We start from the raw sequence: 17,557 nt of genomic DNA, 5'->3' as shown, positions 1-17,557 counted from the left end.
ATAAAATATGATCCTATTTTATGTCATCGTGATCGTACCCGGAGCACAAATTTATATTGTGCAGTGACAGACGTACTTCAATCACCTGATTACACGTCAGTGTGTCATTAACATGATTTAAAATGTGTTATTTTATGTTGCTTTAACAACCAGGAAATCATCCTCAAACTTAGAAAGAACAACAACCTCTGAATTTATTCAAATGATGTATTTACTACATAAAACATCTTAAATCAGTCATCATATTCACGTTGTACCTGGATACATTACGGCCAACTTTCAGCCTTGGGCCGACCCATTTAGAGGAGCGCTCACAAACCCATTGAGGACAACCTTAATAGGACAGAAAATTGAGGACCAGATAAAGTATCATCATTAAATGTTTTTAATTAGGTAACAGAGAAAAAAACTCAGTGTCCCGGCGGAGCCAGCCACATATAATTGCTGTACTTCTTGAAGTCCAGATCTATTTAAACCTGTATCTCCTGAATGGGAGTGCACCGGCTCCTCCTCTCTGCTGCCTCCTGACATTGAATTCCCTCTCAGGCCCTTGTCTTAGACAGGTCCACCATGTCTGTGTTGTGGCTGTATAGTGGCAGGCAGTCCAGTGACCCACATCTAGTTTCAGAGGCACACTGACCCACAATAGTGAAGAGAGGAGTCTCCTGAAATTCAAGCGAGTCGTCCCACTGAGTCCAACCAAATTGTGACATTATACAACAGGAACATACATTTTCCTGAACGTAGCTTAAACTGCAACACAACTCAATGCCTTCAGCTCATCAGGACTAAATTTGAAAGACAGAAATGGTCCCGCTTTAGCTTGCAGAAAAGCATAATTAAATGTTTCTGTGCAGCAGATAAAATAACTGTTTTTAATTCACAAAAAAAGAGAAAGGCTGACCTAATTTTCTGGTCTAATTTTGTCTGTATCACCAAATTCATTTACATTGAGTGGAACCTGGAAATAATTTCTATTTCTGACACCTTTCATCGTATTTTTTTACAGTTTAAAGCTCATGGAAAAAAAAAAGCCAAAGCCACTGAGTGCACGAATTGCTCTGAGACTAAAACACCCAAGTGAATTGGAGAGTAAAGACCGAATTGTCAGGAGACATGAAACTTTCCTCAAGGCACATTTTTACTAATTAAAATAAAAATAGCACGTCACAGGGGTATGGTTAAACGCTTAAATTAGGTTGCTATAGGAGCAGAGACAGAATATATTATTTATTATCTCATAATCAGCCTGAATATGGAGTAGGACTCCAAATGGTTGCGTTAAAACTTAGATATGTACATCTGATTTGCACAAACATTGCTGGTTTAGAAGCACTATATGAGTTATAAACACAAAGTGACTGACTAAAATGGGCACATCAGCATAAAAATATCTTAAACCTGCATCTCTAAATTTAAATAGAACAATGATTCATCAAAAATCTGATCATTTATGTGGGGCAAAGGTGGGTGTGTAAGCGCCGCCCAGGGGTGTTGGCTTATGATGTGTGACACACTTGAGGTGGATACAAACCAGAGCTCTCCGTCAGTGTTCATCACATCAGAGGACGAGACACGTTTGATTTCTGTCAGGTAAGAACTTTTATTACTCATCTCTTCTTTTAATTAAAAGGATTATGTAACTGGCTTCAGTGGGTGATAAACACTTTTATCAAGCTATTAACTGTTAACTTGCAGCTGTCAGCAGGACAATTAGAAACTTTAATTCATGAGTGTTTAACTTTTATTTTATCTCATTTAAATTTAAAGCACAAACTTTTATGTTAACTCCAAAACTTCACTTCTCGATTTAAACTGTTAAAAAATAGTTTATTTGTCTGTGATTTTAACTTTCCCAACTCTTGAGCCTGTTTTTCTTGTGCTACACTAACATTCAAATTCGATCTTATGTTAATACATCTTCCAAAATAGTTGGCATGCTGTCTAAGAAGCAAAATGTAATGATGTGTTTAATTAAAAAATAGCACAACTTGAGAAATTTAAAGCCTGTTGACAGGTGTTTGGCACATTATGAAAGATAAACTACGACACCAGAGAACAAGCAAGAATGCACATTGTTAGCCGCTCTGGAAATGTATGCAAACGTGTGCATTTTTAATGATTTGGTGCCTCATTTGCATATTTAAACATCAAATTTTATAAAACCTGTAATACAAAAAACAGCTGGGGAAGATTCATTTTATATTTTTGACCTTTACATCGGTTTAAAATGTAAGACATAAGTTTGTGTAAATCAACACAGACCACAATGCTCATAATTTAGTAATTAGCTTATAAATAATAAAACATGAACTGAGTCCAAACGGACTCGCAGAGACCTCGGGCTGAAGTTTTCAGGTCTGCATTGAAGGAAATGTTTCCCAGTTTTGGAGCTGCTCGACTGAAAGCATCAAAATAACCAAACAAACACAGTTTGACCTCAAACACACAAACAGTTGGTCTCCCCCTGAGTGTTGTTAGATGAAGAGGTGATGAACAGAGCGGTAAACGCGACCCTGTTCAGACTTTATTGAAACGTGTTGCTAGCATCAAATTCAAAATTGGCATATCATTTACCAAAAAACAACATTTCTCTGTTTACTGCTCTGTTCATCACCTCTGTGTAAACATCTGGAAACTGAGGAGACCAACTGCCATGTAAAATCTTTGGTTGTTAATGTGTGAATAATACAATCATAACATCACATCTTCTAGTAGAGGATCAGAATCACTCAGGATGACGCACCAGACCCCGACGCTCTCCGAGGCTCAGAAGAGGGAGCTACATGAGTCTGCTCTACGCATAGTTTCTCCAGGGAAGGGCATCCTGGCTGCAGACGAGTCAGTAGGTCTGTAGCACTCTTCAATTTCCTAACTATTTAAAACATGTAGCGCACTGGAACAATCACACACCCGGCCCAAAGAGTTCACACTCTGGATATGAACCACCTTGTATCACTTGTGTTACTCACAGGCAGCATGGCTAAGCGGCTGGCCCAGGTCGGAGTGGAGAACACAGAGGAGAACCGCAGACAGTACCGGCAGATACTCTTCAGTGCAGACGATCGCATCAACGGATGCATTGGTGGGGTGATCTTCTTCCATGAGACGCTGTACCAGCACTCTGATAACGGAGTGCCCTTTGTCAAAATGATCAGGGACAGGGGCATCATGGTCGGCATCAAGGTGTGGCAGTTGTAGAAGTATCAAATCGTACTAACCATTGTGGCAATATGTTGAATTTCTGATCATATATGAACATAATTATTCCTCAGGTCGACAAAGGAGTTGTTCCCCTGGCTGGAACTTCTGGAGAAACCACCACACAGGGTCATACTCGCCATCTTTGCTTGAATTTAACAGCTTGATAGACTCATATCGCCTACAGGAAGATAAAAATAAATTCAAAGATCTGTTTTTAAACTTGTTCCTCAGGTCTGGATGGATTGTCCGAGCGCTGTGCACAGTACAAAAAGGATGGAGCCGTCTTTGCAAAGTGGCGCTGTGTGCTGAAAATCAGTGACGCCAATCCATCCAAACTGGCTATCACAGAGAATGCAAACGTTCTTGCACGCTACTCCAGTATCTGTCAGCAGGTCAGACTTTTATATAGGTTAGTATAACATCTGTACATCTATATATTGTTCTGATGATCTCTTCTGTCTTGGACAGCATGGGATTGTTCCCATCATAGAGCCAGAGATTTTGCCTGATGGAGATCATGATCTGAAACGCAGCCAGTACATCACTGAGAAGGTGGGTGTCTTTTGCGTGACAGCGTTACTACAACAATAAGAAGTGAAGATAGGAAGTAACAAAAGTCTGTCTCGTTGGTGAAACTGTCTTCAGGTTCTGGCTGCAGTGTACAAGGCCATGTCCGACCACCACGTCTACCTGGAAGGCACTCTCCTCAAACCCAACATGGTCACTGCCGGACACAGCTGCTCCACCAAGTACACCCCAGAGGAGGTTGCGATGGCGACCATCACCGCCTTACGTCGCACTGTTCCCCCAGCCGTCACGGGTAAGATTTCAAACGGGTACGCATGAATTTGTAGAAATAGAAATGAAAAGTTAAAATTGTGTTTACCGTTCCCCGACAGGAGTGGCTTTCCTCTCAGGCGGTCAGAGTGAAGAGGAGGCCTCTGTCCACCTCAATGCCATCAACAACTGCCCTCTGCCCAAACCCTGGGTCCTCACCTTCTCCTTTGGCCGAGCCCTGCAGGCGTCTGCGCTCAGAGCCTGGAGAGGACATAAAGAGAACGAGAAGGTTGCTACTGAGCAGTTCATAAAGAGAGCAGAGGTTTGTCTGTCTCTTATTATCTGAACATAAATCATGATGATGTTCATCCACTGACCTAATATCTTCTTTGTCCACAGGCGAACAGCTTGGCATGTCAGGGGAAATACACTGGCGGTGATAACTACGGCGACGTTGGCCAGCGCTCCTATGGTTCCTGTTATGCATACTGAATAGTTTGAGAAGCCACATTTCAATCATCATTGTGTCCCCTCCATTATTATAACATAATAATTAGGTTACTTCGGGATTCTGACACTCATGACGACGTTACATGAAAACAATTGACGTGTTTTCTTGCCTTGACAAATGAGGACAATCAGAACATGGCCTTGGATATTTCTAATGCATGTAATCAATGAAAGACGCTTTACTTTTGTTATGGATGTACAGTCTGCTCTTGTAACTAACTCCAACATTTACTGCTTAGTATCACAAATACTAACATGGCACACGTTTTGGCTGCAGAGCACTGACGTTAGTTAAAGTTAGTTAGTAAGTAGTGAATTTCTGACATACAGCTCCTCTTCAGTGGAAGTATGTCTTCAGAGCTTCTCTCTGTGTGCGAGTGTGTGCAGTTTAGTTTCATTAGTGGCCGTGCACAATTAGAAATATCGCACCAGCTTCAAGCTAATTTGAATCTGCAGCAGTCAGCACACTCAGCAACTTACAGCACAGTGTGATTTTCAAATAGTATTCTCTAGTGTGTGTGTAATAGTCTGATAAATGTAGTTTATGTGTAAGCATTCAAACAATAAAACAGTATTCAGGTTCAGTCTGGTGTGGATATTTGTGTTATTGTTTTAAATTCAGGCACAACGATCTGCAACATAAGAAAACATGCAAATACACAAAGCACGAATAAATTAAGAAAACAAATTGACCAAAAAGTTCTGCAAAGTGAGAAACATAACTAAAAACAGAAACTCTGCACGTAGCACAAGTATCACAAACGACAGCAGGAACTATTTACACGTGATGAGCATGACAACATGTTTGTTTCCAACACATTTACGGAAAGCTGACTTCAAAACTTCAAGAGTTATAAACATGGAGGGATTATAGGGCTGGATCCTGGATGCAAAGATGATGCCTATTCAATCCAATGAGAATGTTTTTATTTACTCTATGAAATAATGAGAATGAATATGAGTAAGATACCTGCGACATCTGTCATTATAAAGGAGTGCATACATTTACAAGATATGTTTATTCAAATTGTTGAAAGGAAAGCTTTAACTTTTAAATTAATAAACTGGATCTATTTCAACTTTAATGTATTTGTATTATCACTGACAAAAAAAGAATGGATTAAATATATATAGATATCGGCAAAGACGTGGATCATCAGTGGACCTGGAACTGATGCCTGTTTCCTCAAACAAGACATCTGTAATAACTCTTACCTGTCAATCAAAGCAGCCACACGGTTAATTCTGCATAACTTTAAGCCTTAATATAATTTGAACATGTGAATTCTATAAAAATTCATCCTCAGTACAGTTGTCATGAACGGGGTAATTAGCTATAGAGACCAAAACAGTTTTTTGTACCAGGCTGTAAATGTGTTTATTTCTGCTGTGAAGTTGGACATTTTAACATGGGGACTTATAGGGACTGACTCACTTCTGGAGCCAGCCTCAAGTGGACGTTTGAGGAACTGCAGTTTTTGGCAATTCAGCATTGGCTTTATTTCACAGCCATGGAGGTTGCCGCTTGATTCCCAGGCCAGGTGAGCTATATAGTCCCTCCAGCGGGTTCTGGGTCTGCCTGGGGGTGAGTTGGATCGACTGGATGTGCCTGGAACGCTTCCAAAGGAAGGCGCCAAGGTCCCTGAACCCCCTCAACCCTTCTATTTTGAACCCGTATATTTTGCCTGCAGAATAATTAAGAAGATTAGTGATGACACAACTTTACAGAACACTTTAGTAGGACAACACAGACGTCCTGTACAAAAAGGTGGGAGAGATGTGATGGTCACCAAAGCAGTGCGTGTTGTGGATGTCCATTATAGAGGGAACAGAGACCTAATGGTCTTTTCAGCTGTCCTCATAATCCGCTGCGGTCCGAGGTGGTGCAGACGCTGTGATGAACCTTCCTCTGCGTTGGGATGGTTGTCTATACAAATAAAAGCATAGAAAGATCCCTACAAATAAAATTATTCAAATCCAAATTATATTAAGACTTAAAGTTATGCATAATTACCATGTCTTTGCTGATTTTTATATTAGCTGGGAGGTGGAAGAGACTGTGGAGGAAAAAACCTGTGGGTTATTATTATTATTACTATTTTATTTATTTATCTTATGTTTCACCTATTTAGTTATTCATTATTATTTATTTTACATCATATTTATGTATTTTTATTTAATTATTTACTTATTTTATACATTTCTCTGTGTTTCTTATTATTATATTTTCATATAATATTGATTGTTGATGTAAAAGCCACCAAAAAAAATAAAAAATAAAAAAATAAGATAAAACAGAGAAAGGGGAAGAAATATACAATGAAAAAAAGGAAACGAAAACAGGTCAAACCTGTACCTGCAGGAACTTAATTGTTAATTTCTCTTAACCACTGCAAATGAAATCATACATCATACAAAAAGGAGTAGGAAGAAGTGTACACTTATATATTCCTACCTCTTCTCCTCTGCTTATTATAGTATTAGTACTGTTATTACTGATATATTATAATTTATATACTGTCTTTATATACTTCTTCTTCTATTATACATATACTCCCCAGCTGTGGAACTCTTTACCCCCCGTCATAAGGAACATCAACTCACTCTCACAATTCAAGTCTGCACTTAAAACCCACCTGTTTAAAAAAAAGCCTTTTCCATCTGATTCAATTGCACTGTCCTATTTTAACCTGTTTTTATTGTTGTATTCTTGTAATTTGATATACTTTTGTTTCTGTTATTTGCTGTCTACTTTTATTTATTGTAAGGTGTCCTTGGGTGGCAGAAATAAAATGTATTATTATTATTATTATTATTATTATTATTATTATTATAATTTATAGACTCTCTTTATATACTTCTGTATATACATTTCTATATACATATATATAATTAATATCATTTAATATATGATGTCATATGTGAGGAAATGTTATTATGTGAAATATTTAAATAAAATGTTTAAATAAAAAATAGAGATTATTGATCCGTACACCTGGTGTAGTGGCGGACTACTTCGTACGGCGGAGGTGTCCGCGGATGTTTCCGGTATTCATGAATGCCTCGGTGAAGGAGCGCGCGGTTCCTGGAGAAAAACAGCAGCAGAGAGAGAGAGGGCGCCTCGCGGGGTGTATTGTCCACCCACCAAAAATATCCTGCACACATTGCAGCGTTGAAGAAAAACGGCGCCAGTTTAATTTTTTTGTATTTTTTTTCTCCCGATCTGCAGCAACAACAAAATAATTAAAAAATAAATAAATAATAAAAAAGACGCTGGGATATCTCTGATCAATCAACGTGTGACTGACTCGCGCGCACGGGCCGTTGGAGGATCGAACAAACAAACCGTTAGTTTCAGTTAGTCGCGAGCGGAGCTAACCGTTAGCATATAAGCGGGTAACAGCAGCAGCGATGTCGGGTGTTGTGCGAGGCCCAGCCGGGAACAACGACTGCCGAATCTACGTGGGGAACCTCCCGCCTGACATCCGCACGAAGGACGTGGAGGACGTGTTCTACAAGTACGGAACGATCCGAGATATCGACCTGAAGAACCGGAGAGGGGGCCCGCCTTTCGCCTTCATTGAGTTCGAGGACCCCAGGTGAGGAGCTAAAGCTAACGGCGCTAACGTGCCTGTAGGCCGCAGGAGCGAGCCCCGCTATTGTGTGACTGACCAACGCGTGTGTGAGTGCACTGTGAGCGGACTACTCGGACTACTACGAAACAAGGCGTGTGTGTGTTTTCTATTTCAAGCTTATTACCTGGCTGCTAATAGAGTTTAAACGCATACATGCTTTAAAAAAGAAAAACAAACGAATTTGTGCTAATGCGTCCTTAACGAGTTCCCGCAAACACCCACTTTCGCTTGTGCACACACACACATGCACATGCAACACTTGTTTGTGTGTTTATATATGCCAGCGTGCTTTTTTTTGGGAAACCAGCCAGGCTGAAAGTTGAAGCCACATTTCTCCAACTTTGAGTCGCGTCTGCACGGCGGATTAGCCCCTAAGACAGATCGGGCTAACATGGCGTGACTGCGTCTTTCCTCTTCTGCATGTGTAAAGTGAAACCTCGCTGCTGCTGCTGCTGTGTGTTAATATTTTAAAAAAACGTATTGTGTTTTACAACAGGGACGCCGACGATGCAGTTTATGGGCGCGATGGTTATGACTACGACGGCTACAGACTGCGTGTGGAGTTTCCCCGGAGCGGCAGAGGCTCCAGAGGCGGCTTCGGTGGGATCGGCGGAGCTCCCAGAGGCAGATACGGGCCTCCGTCCAGACGCTCAGAGTACAGGGTGATTGTGTCGGGTAAGTATGCAAACTGGTTAGTCATTAATTTGGATATTACACAGGAAGCTTGTTGTTGTTATAGAGGCTTGTTCCTCTGACTGCTGTGTGGAGGATTGTGTTGGCCGTAAGAAGTCAGAGTTAAGTTTACAAACAAACTTCATGTTGGTTGGTGTGTGCTCTACGTTTCTTACATTTGAACAGCTTAATCCTGCATGTAAATGTACGTTATGTAAGGTGTAAATGCTCATACACGTCCTGTACGAGAACAAACACATCTGAGTTTTTTTATATATATATTTCACATACACAAATAAACAATAACCTCAATAATTACTAAATTCAGTTACTGTTTCCACAAAACATTTCACATACGTCACACATTTAACCGGTAAATAAAATCAACAGCGATGTGCATCGACACAGCTGTTTTAAGGCGTTCATGCATTCGCTGGGAGTTGCTGTAGAAACATTCAGTTTTACTTATGTAGCACCAAATAATAACAAATTATCTCCATAAACACTTTTTATATAGATAAGTCCAGTAGCAGCACAAGACACCGTAATCATGCATTAAAAATTGCAGTAAAAGAGTTTACAAATAGAAAACTAAAAACCCCTTTTGATAGAAATATAGATAAAAACTATATACAATTAAATTAGACTGTAGAAAAATGAACTGAAGTGACAGCGTTGTACAGAGAGTGAGTGCAAATTGAATCGTGGCTTATGGTGCAACATGTCCAGAAAGCAGATCTAGGCTGTAGTCTTGATAATATTTAGAGACCTGACAGTGGCAAGGAAAAGCTTCCTTTAACAAGGTGCAAACAATGCATATACCTTAAAGTACAAACTGTTGTGGCTGTAATCATCTTTGTGTTGTAGGCAGACACAGTGCTCATGGAAGAGCATTAAAAAAACCTTTAAATTAGCCAATATTTGCAGAGAAGGCTAATTTTCACCTGTTGTCTCTGACCAATTGGACTGCACCATAACATCTTATCGGTGTGCCCTGCTAGCTCGTCTTGTAAAGTATGCACCTCATGTACAAAGACTCAGCCCAGGGTTCAGCTCCGACCTGTGGCTGTTTGCTGCTGCTCTTCCCCCTCTTGTCATTCGTCAACAACAAAGATTCAAAAATCCAGATTATCCTAAACATAACAAATGTGCGTAATATAACACATGGTAGTTTGCTACAGTTTATACTAAATAAGTCATAATAAAACACAATATTCATGGTTATAAACTGTTCTTGAAGTGAAAATCAGTTTTCACATTTTAACTGAACTGAAACCGCCCTGTTTGACTTAATCCTGCTACTACAATGTAATGGAAAAGTATGGAAAGTTAACCACGTGTCCGCTTGTTTGTGTGTTGCAGGCCTCCCTCAGAGCGGCAGCTGGCAGGACTTGAAAGACCACATGCGTGAAGCAGGCGACGTGTGCTACGCCGACGTTTTCAGAGATGGAACCGGAGTTGTAGAGTTTGTGCGCAAAGAAGACATGACCTATGCCGTTCGAAAGCTGGACAACACCAAATTCCGCTCACACGAGGTATGTGTGCCGCTTTGATTGACTGTCATGGATAATGTTTCTTTGCTGTGTCGAGGTGAGTACTTCACAGGAAATGCTACATGTTAATTGACGCACACCTGGCCCACATTTCCATCTGTGGTTTTTCCCGCCGTCGGAAGGAATGTTGTCTTTTCAATGTCAAGTTCTCTTGTGTCCGCCAGGGAGAGACTGCTTACATTCGTGTGAAATTAGACGGTCCCCGCAGCCCGAGTTATGGAAGATCACGCTCCCGAAGCCGTGGCAGCCGGAGCAGGAGCCGCAGTCGCAGCGCCAGCCGCAGCCGCAGCAATTCCCGTGGCCGTGGCAGAGGATCCCCCCGCTACTCGCCTCGTCACAGCCGCTCTCGCTCCCGTTCCTAAACCTTTCTACCACCGATGTTTTGCCCTTTTGATGTATTACCCTCCTGTTTTTACCTCTTTATGAGTTTCTCCAGATGTCAGCCATTGATTTTTAATTTTCGCATTTCATGTCCCGATGTCCTTGTGGATGATCTTGGTATGTAGATGTACCCCTCCACCCCCTTCCCTCCCTCTCTCTCCTCCCTCGTTCACCCTCTTTCCCTCCTCACCCGCCCTCTCCAGCTGCTTTGTCCTTTTCGTTTTCTCCCCCCCTCTCTCTCTCTCTCTCTCTCTCCCCTTCTTTCTGTCCTCTCAAATTTTTTGGCGACAATAGAAATTGTGCTGTGTTGTGCTTCAAAAACCTTGAGTTGTTATAACGTGCACTCAATGTTTTTGCAAGTATTTAAAATTGGGATTTTGTTTTTTGTTTTGTTTTTGTTTTGTTTTTTTTAAAACAATAGCTTCTCATTGGATAATGTGGGGTGGGCTGTTTTGGACGGGGAAGCCCGATGCTTAACTGTATTTTACCCTTGTGTCTTCCTTTAGACATCTGAAGAGAAGGATTAAAGTGATTTGGAATAAAACCATTGTGGAGCACATTTCATTTGTATGGTCAGGATAGGACATCTAATTGAGGAGCAATCAGGTCGAGGCAATGGTACGCTTCATATTCCCATAAATTGAATGTTTTGATAGGTTGCCATCTCATGCATGTCATATTTAACAAAGCCATATGTGCTGTACTTTGTTATATATCTATATATACAATTTTTAACTTGCTACTCTGGCTTGTGACAGAATAAGCAGTCCTAGATCAAGTGTTGTGATGTAAGTGTAACATCTTTGCTGTCAAAATGTTTAAAAAAAAATCTGATTCACTACTTTGTTGCAACAGTGTCCCACTTTAACTTTAAATGTCCTCTCATTGGTTAAAAAATGTTTTTAATTCAGGGAGCGATAGTTTTTGTGCTCAGTGGCATTTTTTTTTCTTGATCTGCTCAAAAATGGAGAAAAAGAAAACAAACAAAAAAAAAGCAAAAACAAATTAGGCCCAAAAATCTTGACATTTTATTCTAACAGTCTGCCTCTGATTTTCTTCCTGGTATTTCAAGGTTTTGATTGGAGGAGTGGCTCAGTGGATCCCAATCCTTGGAGCTGGATGAGTGGATCGATTAGGGGACAGGGATAGGCAAGGATGGATGCTCGGAACGGGATCAGTTTTTTTTTTTTTTTTTTCTCCCCCCCCAGGATTCAAATGAGAGTTTTGAAAACTAATTTACGGAAGTCCCAGAGCAACTTTCTTTTTTTTTTTTTTTTGGTTCTTTTTCTTATTAGGCCCCCCTCCCCTACCTCCCTCCCACAACAACAACATGCCTATTTAAAGTTTAAAGTTTTATTTTACAAGAAAACCAAACTGAGGACCAGGAAGTTGGATCAAAGGATGGAGTCGTAGATGCCTGGTATGAAGGAATTAAAAAAATAAAATAATAATTGGGGTTTGGTTGGGAAGAGGGTTTTTATTTGGGAATAGTTTGTATGTTTTTATTTTGCTTAATCTTTCTTTTTTCTCTCTCTTAGCATTTTCAATAAAAACATTTTCAAACAAGGACCTCTTGAATTTGTCGTTCTTTGACGCCTGATGTGATTTCTTGCCACCCCGTCTGCTTTTATAGACACAAATGTTCATTATTAATCACATTTGTTGCATTTTTTTTCCTTGATTAAAGCCACATTAAAGCTAGAACAATTATATAAAACACATAAAAGCTGCAGTGTCTGGTGGAAAAACAGCCAAATGATACTACAAGCCAAGGTCTTGTTTCCCTTTTAGCCCACAGTCAGTCAGTCAGTGGTGCTGGTGTGTTACACACTGTGAATGATGCATTGTGGGATGAAATAAGATGCCGGCAGACAGGAGCTGGAGAAAAACGCTTGCAACAACACGGGGAGGCCTCGGCTCAGCCAATGAGAGGCCGCATCCTGCAGCAGAGGAGGCGGGGTGAAGAAGCTGCTGGGAGCAGGCAGGCACAGCAAAAAGAGAGAGGAGCCAACCTACCTTATCTTACCTCACCTCCTCACATGCTTATTGTGTAAATCTTGTAAAAAAAAAAAAAAAAGCAATTAAGCTGCAGCAGCATCATCTGAAGCTTTCACCTGTCCTGGGCTTTGCGGGGACGTGCGCGTCTTTATTTTGCGGGAAAACAAGTGTTTTCAGTCGGTTTGAATAAAGGTGAGTTGCAGATTTCCCGATGTGGGGAAAAAAAAAAAAGATTGACTTGCATGTCCTGACATCTTTCTGATTTCTCTTGTGATGCTGATGCTCTTACTGTGTCTTGAATCATCTCCACCGCTGTACATGTTGATATTTGTGCCTGATTTATTTATTTTTTAATTAATAACATGAAATTGTGACACTTTTTTTTTTCCTGCTGCAGAAGCTGCTTTTATCGGGGAAAGTAATTTAACTCCACCTGTATCAAGTTTCGCAGCCAATCTATGCAACGCTCCTGTCATGGTGTAGTTAAGATTATAAGAGTTATCATTGTGAATCAGTGCAAGATGAGATGCCAGATCTCCTGCGTATGACTGATGTTGGCCTAAACCATCCCCATCATCACCATCATCATCATCATCACCACGTGCGGTGTTAATTTTCAGTGCAGCACTTGTCTTCAGCTTCCTCTTTTTCTTCCCCAGCAGGCAACAACCATCACCCCCCCCATCATCATCCTACTCCTCCAACCATGACCGACAGGAAAGCTGTGATCAAGAACGCAGACATGTCCGAGGACATGCAGCAGGACGCGGTGGACTGTGCCACCCAGGCCATGGAGAAGTACAACATAGAGAAGGACATCGCTGCCTACATCAAGAAGGTGAGACAGGACACGGGGTAGCATCATGGAGATGGATCCAAGTTTGGAGCTTACATCACTGGCACATGATCTACTGTTTTTTTTTTTAATTCTCTGATCTATTTTTGGTCAGTGTGGAGATGAGGCTCTTATCATCAGGGCCGTACGTAATTACTGAGGTCATATGTCCACAAGTCCCCCCCAGCCCCCACAACAAAAAAAGCAAAGAGTTGCCGAACATAAAATAATAGCGTCCACCAGTATTTAGTATTTTTTTAAACTAACAAACATGATGGTGTAGGGTTTGTGTAGCACCCACCGACAGTATAAAGAATGGATGGCGTGACGCCGTAAAGTTTCTAAAGAGCTGTTTTTGAAGCTCTGTGGGCGCCATGTTTGTAGTCCTGCCTCTGCCGCCTCTTGGCTAATCTGAAAATCAGCAAAGACGTGGATCATTGGTGGGCTGAATAATGCCTGGTTGTTCAAACAAGCCACATGTAACAGCACCTACCTGTCAAACAAAGCAACCATGCTGTTAATTATACATAACTTTAAACGTTAATATAATTTAAACGAGTGAGTTCTATAAAAATTCACCCCCAGTACAGTTGTCATGAACGGGGAAATTAGTTATAGAGACCAAAACTGTTTTTTGTACCAGGCTGTAAACATGTTTATTTCTGCTGTGAGGTTGGACTTTTTAACATGGGGGCTTATGGAGATTAACTCGTTCTGTAGCCAGCCTCAAGTGGACGTTTGAGGAACTGCAGTTTTTGGCACTTCTGCTTTGGCTTTGCTGGCACCTTTCATACATGTTTTTATGCAATTCAAAGTTCTTTACAGGCGACTGTACAGACAGGACACCTGCTTAAATGATAAAATTGAAACGATAAAAACAATAGAACAAATAAAAGACGATGAAAAGATTAAGAGAAGATTAAGATTTTTTTTTTTAAAAAGCAATAAAAGAGAGAGAGATAATGATTAAGTTAAAAAAAAGTAGTCTTTCAGTATTTTAGAACCTCTATTTATTTATTTATTTATTTATTTATTTATCGTTAAATTACAGTTTTTTCTTCTGGGATCAATGAAGTTTCATCATTTATTGGCCTAATAGTAGTTAAATCTCCATATTCCTAAAGACTAGAGCAACCTTTTTCATTTTTAAATGAAAAATAATACCAAACTTTTGCATTTGATGCTTTCTTTTGGTCATATATGATATTAAACTTAATATCTTCAGGTTCTAGATTAATTTTAAGGACTGGAACTATAACTGTGAGTTATAATGTACATTTTGCACAATTTCCATTTTATACCTGAAAATAAGTACCGATTAATTGAGACAAACACCCTGCAGATTCATCAATAATAAAAATAAAAGACATCATCATGCTATCCTCAGTGTTAACTGCGGCCTTGGTTAAGTTGGGACTTGAGGATCGTAGCTATTTGTTCCTGATCTAATCGTCTTCTTTTGACTTCTTTTTCAGGAGTTTGACAAGAAGTACAACCCCACCTGGCACTGCATCGTCGGAAGGAACTTCGGCAGCTACGTCACCCACGAGACGAAGCACTTCATTTACTTCTACTTGGGCCAAGTGGCCATCTTGCTCTTCAAGTCTGGCTGAGAAGTTTCTGATGGGTGTCGAGGAGATTTTCTCCCTGAACCTAAATCGGAAATGCACTGGTGGCTGACGTGTCCCATACACTAATAACGACATACCATAACGATGCAAAACCGGCCGTGCGCAATTGCATGGACTATACACTATTTAATATGTATGTTACAGTAAGTTTACTTTTCAATAGTTGCCATTTGAATGCAACTGAAGTAGTTTTTGTTGATGCTGTTAAATTCTAGGTTGTAAAAGATCTCAACGTGGCCCTTGATTGTATAATAAAGGAAAGCTGTAGAATGTAGTGGTGCATCTGCTTTCCTTTTAAGTGACTCTGTTATGAGACTCCATCTGTCGGTTTAGATGGTAAAAATCATACCGCGTAACAATTCATCATCCAGATTTTCAACGTGCGATCGTGAAAAGAAGCTGGTTAACGGGGCAAAAATAGTTAAACGGCTTCCTTCAGTCTCCGGGAGAACATACAGCATGACTTCACTTTATTACTGCATCAGTCGTAATAATTTTAAAAGGGTTGTTTTCTCTAGACGCGAATACAAATTTAGATTTAAAAGTAAAACCCCCTCCCCCAATAGAAATTTAAGCAGCCACTTTGAGGAAAAAGATGTCAAAACATCCAACACAAGCCAAGTGCGAACATTTCCAGGGATGTTTAGTTTGCTCTTAAATTTTCACTGTGAGGGACGACAGAGCAAATAAAGCTCACATACGTACACAGACCTTAGCCTGTAATGTCCGACTAAATAACACTACAGACTGGTTATCTCCAGACTCACCTAGCTAGATTTTAATCTTGTGTTTCTGCATGTTTTCAAAGATAGTAACCACGATTTCCTTTAACCGTCATCAAACATCTTGAAGCTAAATAATTTATCTTTTGAGTATGTAGATATTGGACTGAGCCGATGTGTGTCTTGTCCCTGTAATTGCTATAAAGCAGCAGCAGCGTTAGGAAGGTGATATAGAAAAAAAAACAAAAAAACATCCGCAGTCAACTCTACCAAGGCTACTAACACCCCGTGTGTTTCAGATGGCTGTGTTGTCTTGTGTGGCTTGTGATACCTTCAAGTTGCATCACCTCCCCTGTCCCCGCCCATCCTTTTATTTTTGCATTGCGAGTGTACTGCCAGACATGCAGGGAAGAGTTGGGACTCTAAAGCAACTTCAAACAGGTGTATCTCTTGTCTAGCAAACTGATTTTTCATTTTGTCAATACGATTAGTTTGAAATGGCAATGCACAAAGTTTGGATGCTGTTGAAACGTGTTCTTTGGGAGGGCAGATTGGAGGGATTTAGTCCACAGACTGAATGTTTACTCAGTTGTTTCTCTCCCGTAATCCAACAATGGGTGAAATGTGTATCTCTCAAGTGTTAGATTGTGTTCGCGGGAAGTCTTCCTAACTATTGTCAATGTAAACTGATTTAGTATTGTTTTCCTCTGGCATGTATTTTTGCTGTGTATATGTAGGAGCCGTTCCAATGCTGTTAAATTTGCACAAAACGTGCCTGTCATTGCTCTCAACTGTAACTGGCTTGAGTACAATTGCACTTCATTAGAGTTATCCAGTAGGTTGCTACAGAACCAAAATCGTATAAACTCGATAAAATAAAAATTAATTGTTGACTTATTACACTGTGGTCTTTTATTTTACCAAAAGAAGAGATTAATTCATTGGCTGATGGACAGAAATTACATCCAAGACACTTTTTTATTATTTATTGTTCACTTAAAGGAAGTAGTTTGACATTATTTGTTTTGTATGGCTAAAAATGGTATCAGTATTCTCTAACTCTCAACATGAAACTTAAGTGTGTATACCAAGTTGTCAGATCATTCTTTTAAATCAAGGTTATGTAACAATAAACAGCAGACTATCGTCCACACACAACAATTACGTCATGGTGGCAAATGCTAATTTGCAGCGTATAACAGTAGCATAAGTAAGCCGAGAGTGGTGAAGGCTATTTCACAGCAATATCTAGCCACCATGAGCTACTGGTCATTTCTGTTTGGTGTATTGAATTTTTTTTTTGCCAAAGATCTTGTCATTTTAAGTCTTTTGTTCAGCAAAAATATCAAAAATTCAAAGATTTTAGTTCATACGCTTGGAGAAGTTGCTGCTTTCTTTTGAATATCTTTTAGCTTTGGACTGTTGTCAGACAAAGCAAGCTGTTAACAGTACCTTATGTTTCCTTAAATTACTCATATTGGGCAAGAAGCTTTCATTCAAATCAAGTTTAGACCCTATGAAATCCATCATGATGGTTTATAAAGAAGAACAATGATGCTTTTATACTTTTTACTTACTTTTTCTTATGTGTTACAGCTACAAGGCACACTGTAGAGTCTGTAGTGTTGCATTTATTGTG

At 40.0% G+C, this 17,557-nt stretch overlaps 3 protein-coding genes across 5 annotated transcripts; all 3 read left to right on the top strand.

The window, feature by feature from the left end:
* Positions 1 to 1,502: 1,502 nt before the first annotated feature.
* Positions 1,503 to 5,478, top strand: aldoca (aldolase C, fructose-bisphosphate, a). Of its 2 annotated transcripts, none has more exons than XM_010736693.3 (9): positions 1,503 to 1,593; positions 2,719 to 2,849; positions 2,975 to 3,186; positions 3,276 to 3,330; positions 3,436 to 3,596; positions 3,673 to 3,756; positions 3,850 to 4,024; positions 4,104 to 4,303; positions 4,381 to 5,478. In XM_010736693.3, the coding sequence occupies exons 1-9, from the start codon at positions 1,505 to 1,507 to the stop codon at positions 4,471 to 4,473; spliced, it is 1,200 nt and encodes a 399-aa protein (XP_010734995.3). In that variant the 5' UTR covers positions 1,503 to 1,504; the 3' UTR covers positions 4,474 to 5,478. The 2 variants fall into 2 exon arrangements, with proteins under 2 accessions (XP_010734995.3, XP_019133423.2); XM_019277878.2 differs by having other exon boundaries at positions 2,716 to 2,849; positions 4,381 to 5,476.
* A 2,028-nt stretch (positions 5,479 to 7,506) lies between these two features.
* On the top strand, positions 7,507 to 11,279 carry srsf1a (serine and arginine rich splicing factor 1a). Its single transcript, XM_010736654.3, has 4 exons — positions 7,507 to 8,090; positions 8,623 to 8,801; positions 10,161 to 10,333; positions 10,516 to 11,279. Exons 1-4 carry the CDS (start codon positions 7,903 to 7,905, stop codon positions 10,711 to 10,713), a joined length of 738 nt encoding a protein of 245 aa, XP_010734956.1. The 5' UTR covers positions 7,507 to 7,902; the 3' UTR covers positions 10,714 to 11,279.
* Positions 11,280 to 12,679: 1,400 nt separating this feature from the next.
* On the top strand, positions 12,680 to 16,816 carry dynll2a (dynein, light chain, LC8-type 2a). Of its 2 annotated transcripts, none has more exons than XM_010736653.3 (3): positions 12,680 to 12,922; positions 13,393 to 13,568; positions 15,041 to 16,816. In XM_010736653.3, exons 2-3 carry the CDS (start codon positions 13,437 to 13,439, stop codon positions 15,176 to 15,178), a joined length of 270 nt encoding a protein of 89 aa, XP_010734955.1. In that variant the 5' UTR covers positions 12,680 to 12,922; positions 13,393 to 13,436; the 3' UTR covers positions 15,179 to 16,816. The 2 variants fall into 2 exon arrangements, with proteins under 2 accessions (XP_010734955.1, XP_010734954.1); XM_010736652.3 differs by having other exon boundaries at positions 13,390 to 13,568.
* The last annotated feature ends 741 nt before the right edge of the window (positions 16,817 to 17,557 follow it).

This window comes from Larimichthys crocea, chromosome VII (assembly GCF_000972845.2).
Source record: "Larimichthys crocea isolate SSNF chromosome VII, L_crocea_2.0, whole genome shotgun sequence".
Classification (NCBI taxonomy): Eukaryota; Metazoa; Chordata; class Actinopteri; family Sciaenidae; genus Larimichthys; species Larimichthys crocea.
The sequence above is the reverse complement of the archived record's forward strand: the minus strand, read 5'-3'. Positions and strand labels throughout refer to the sequence as shown.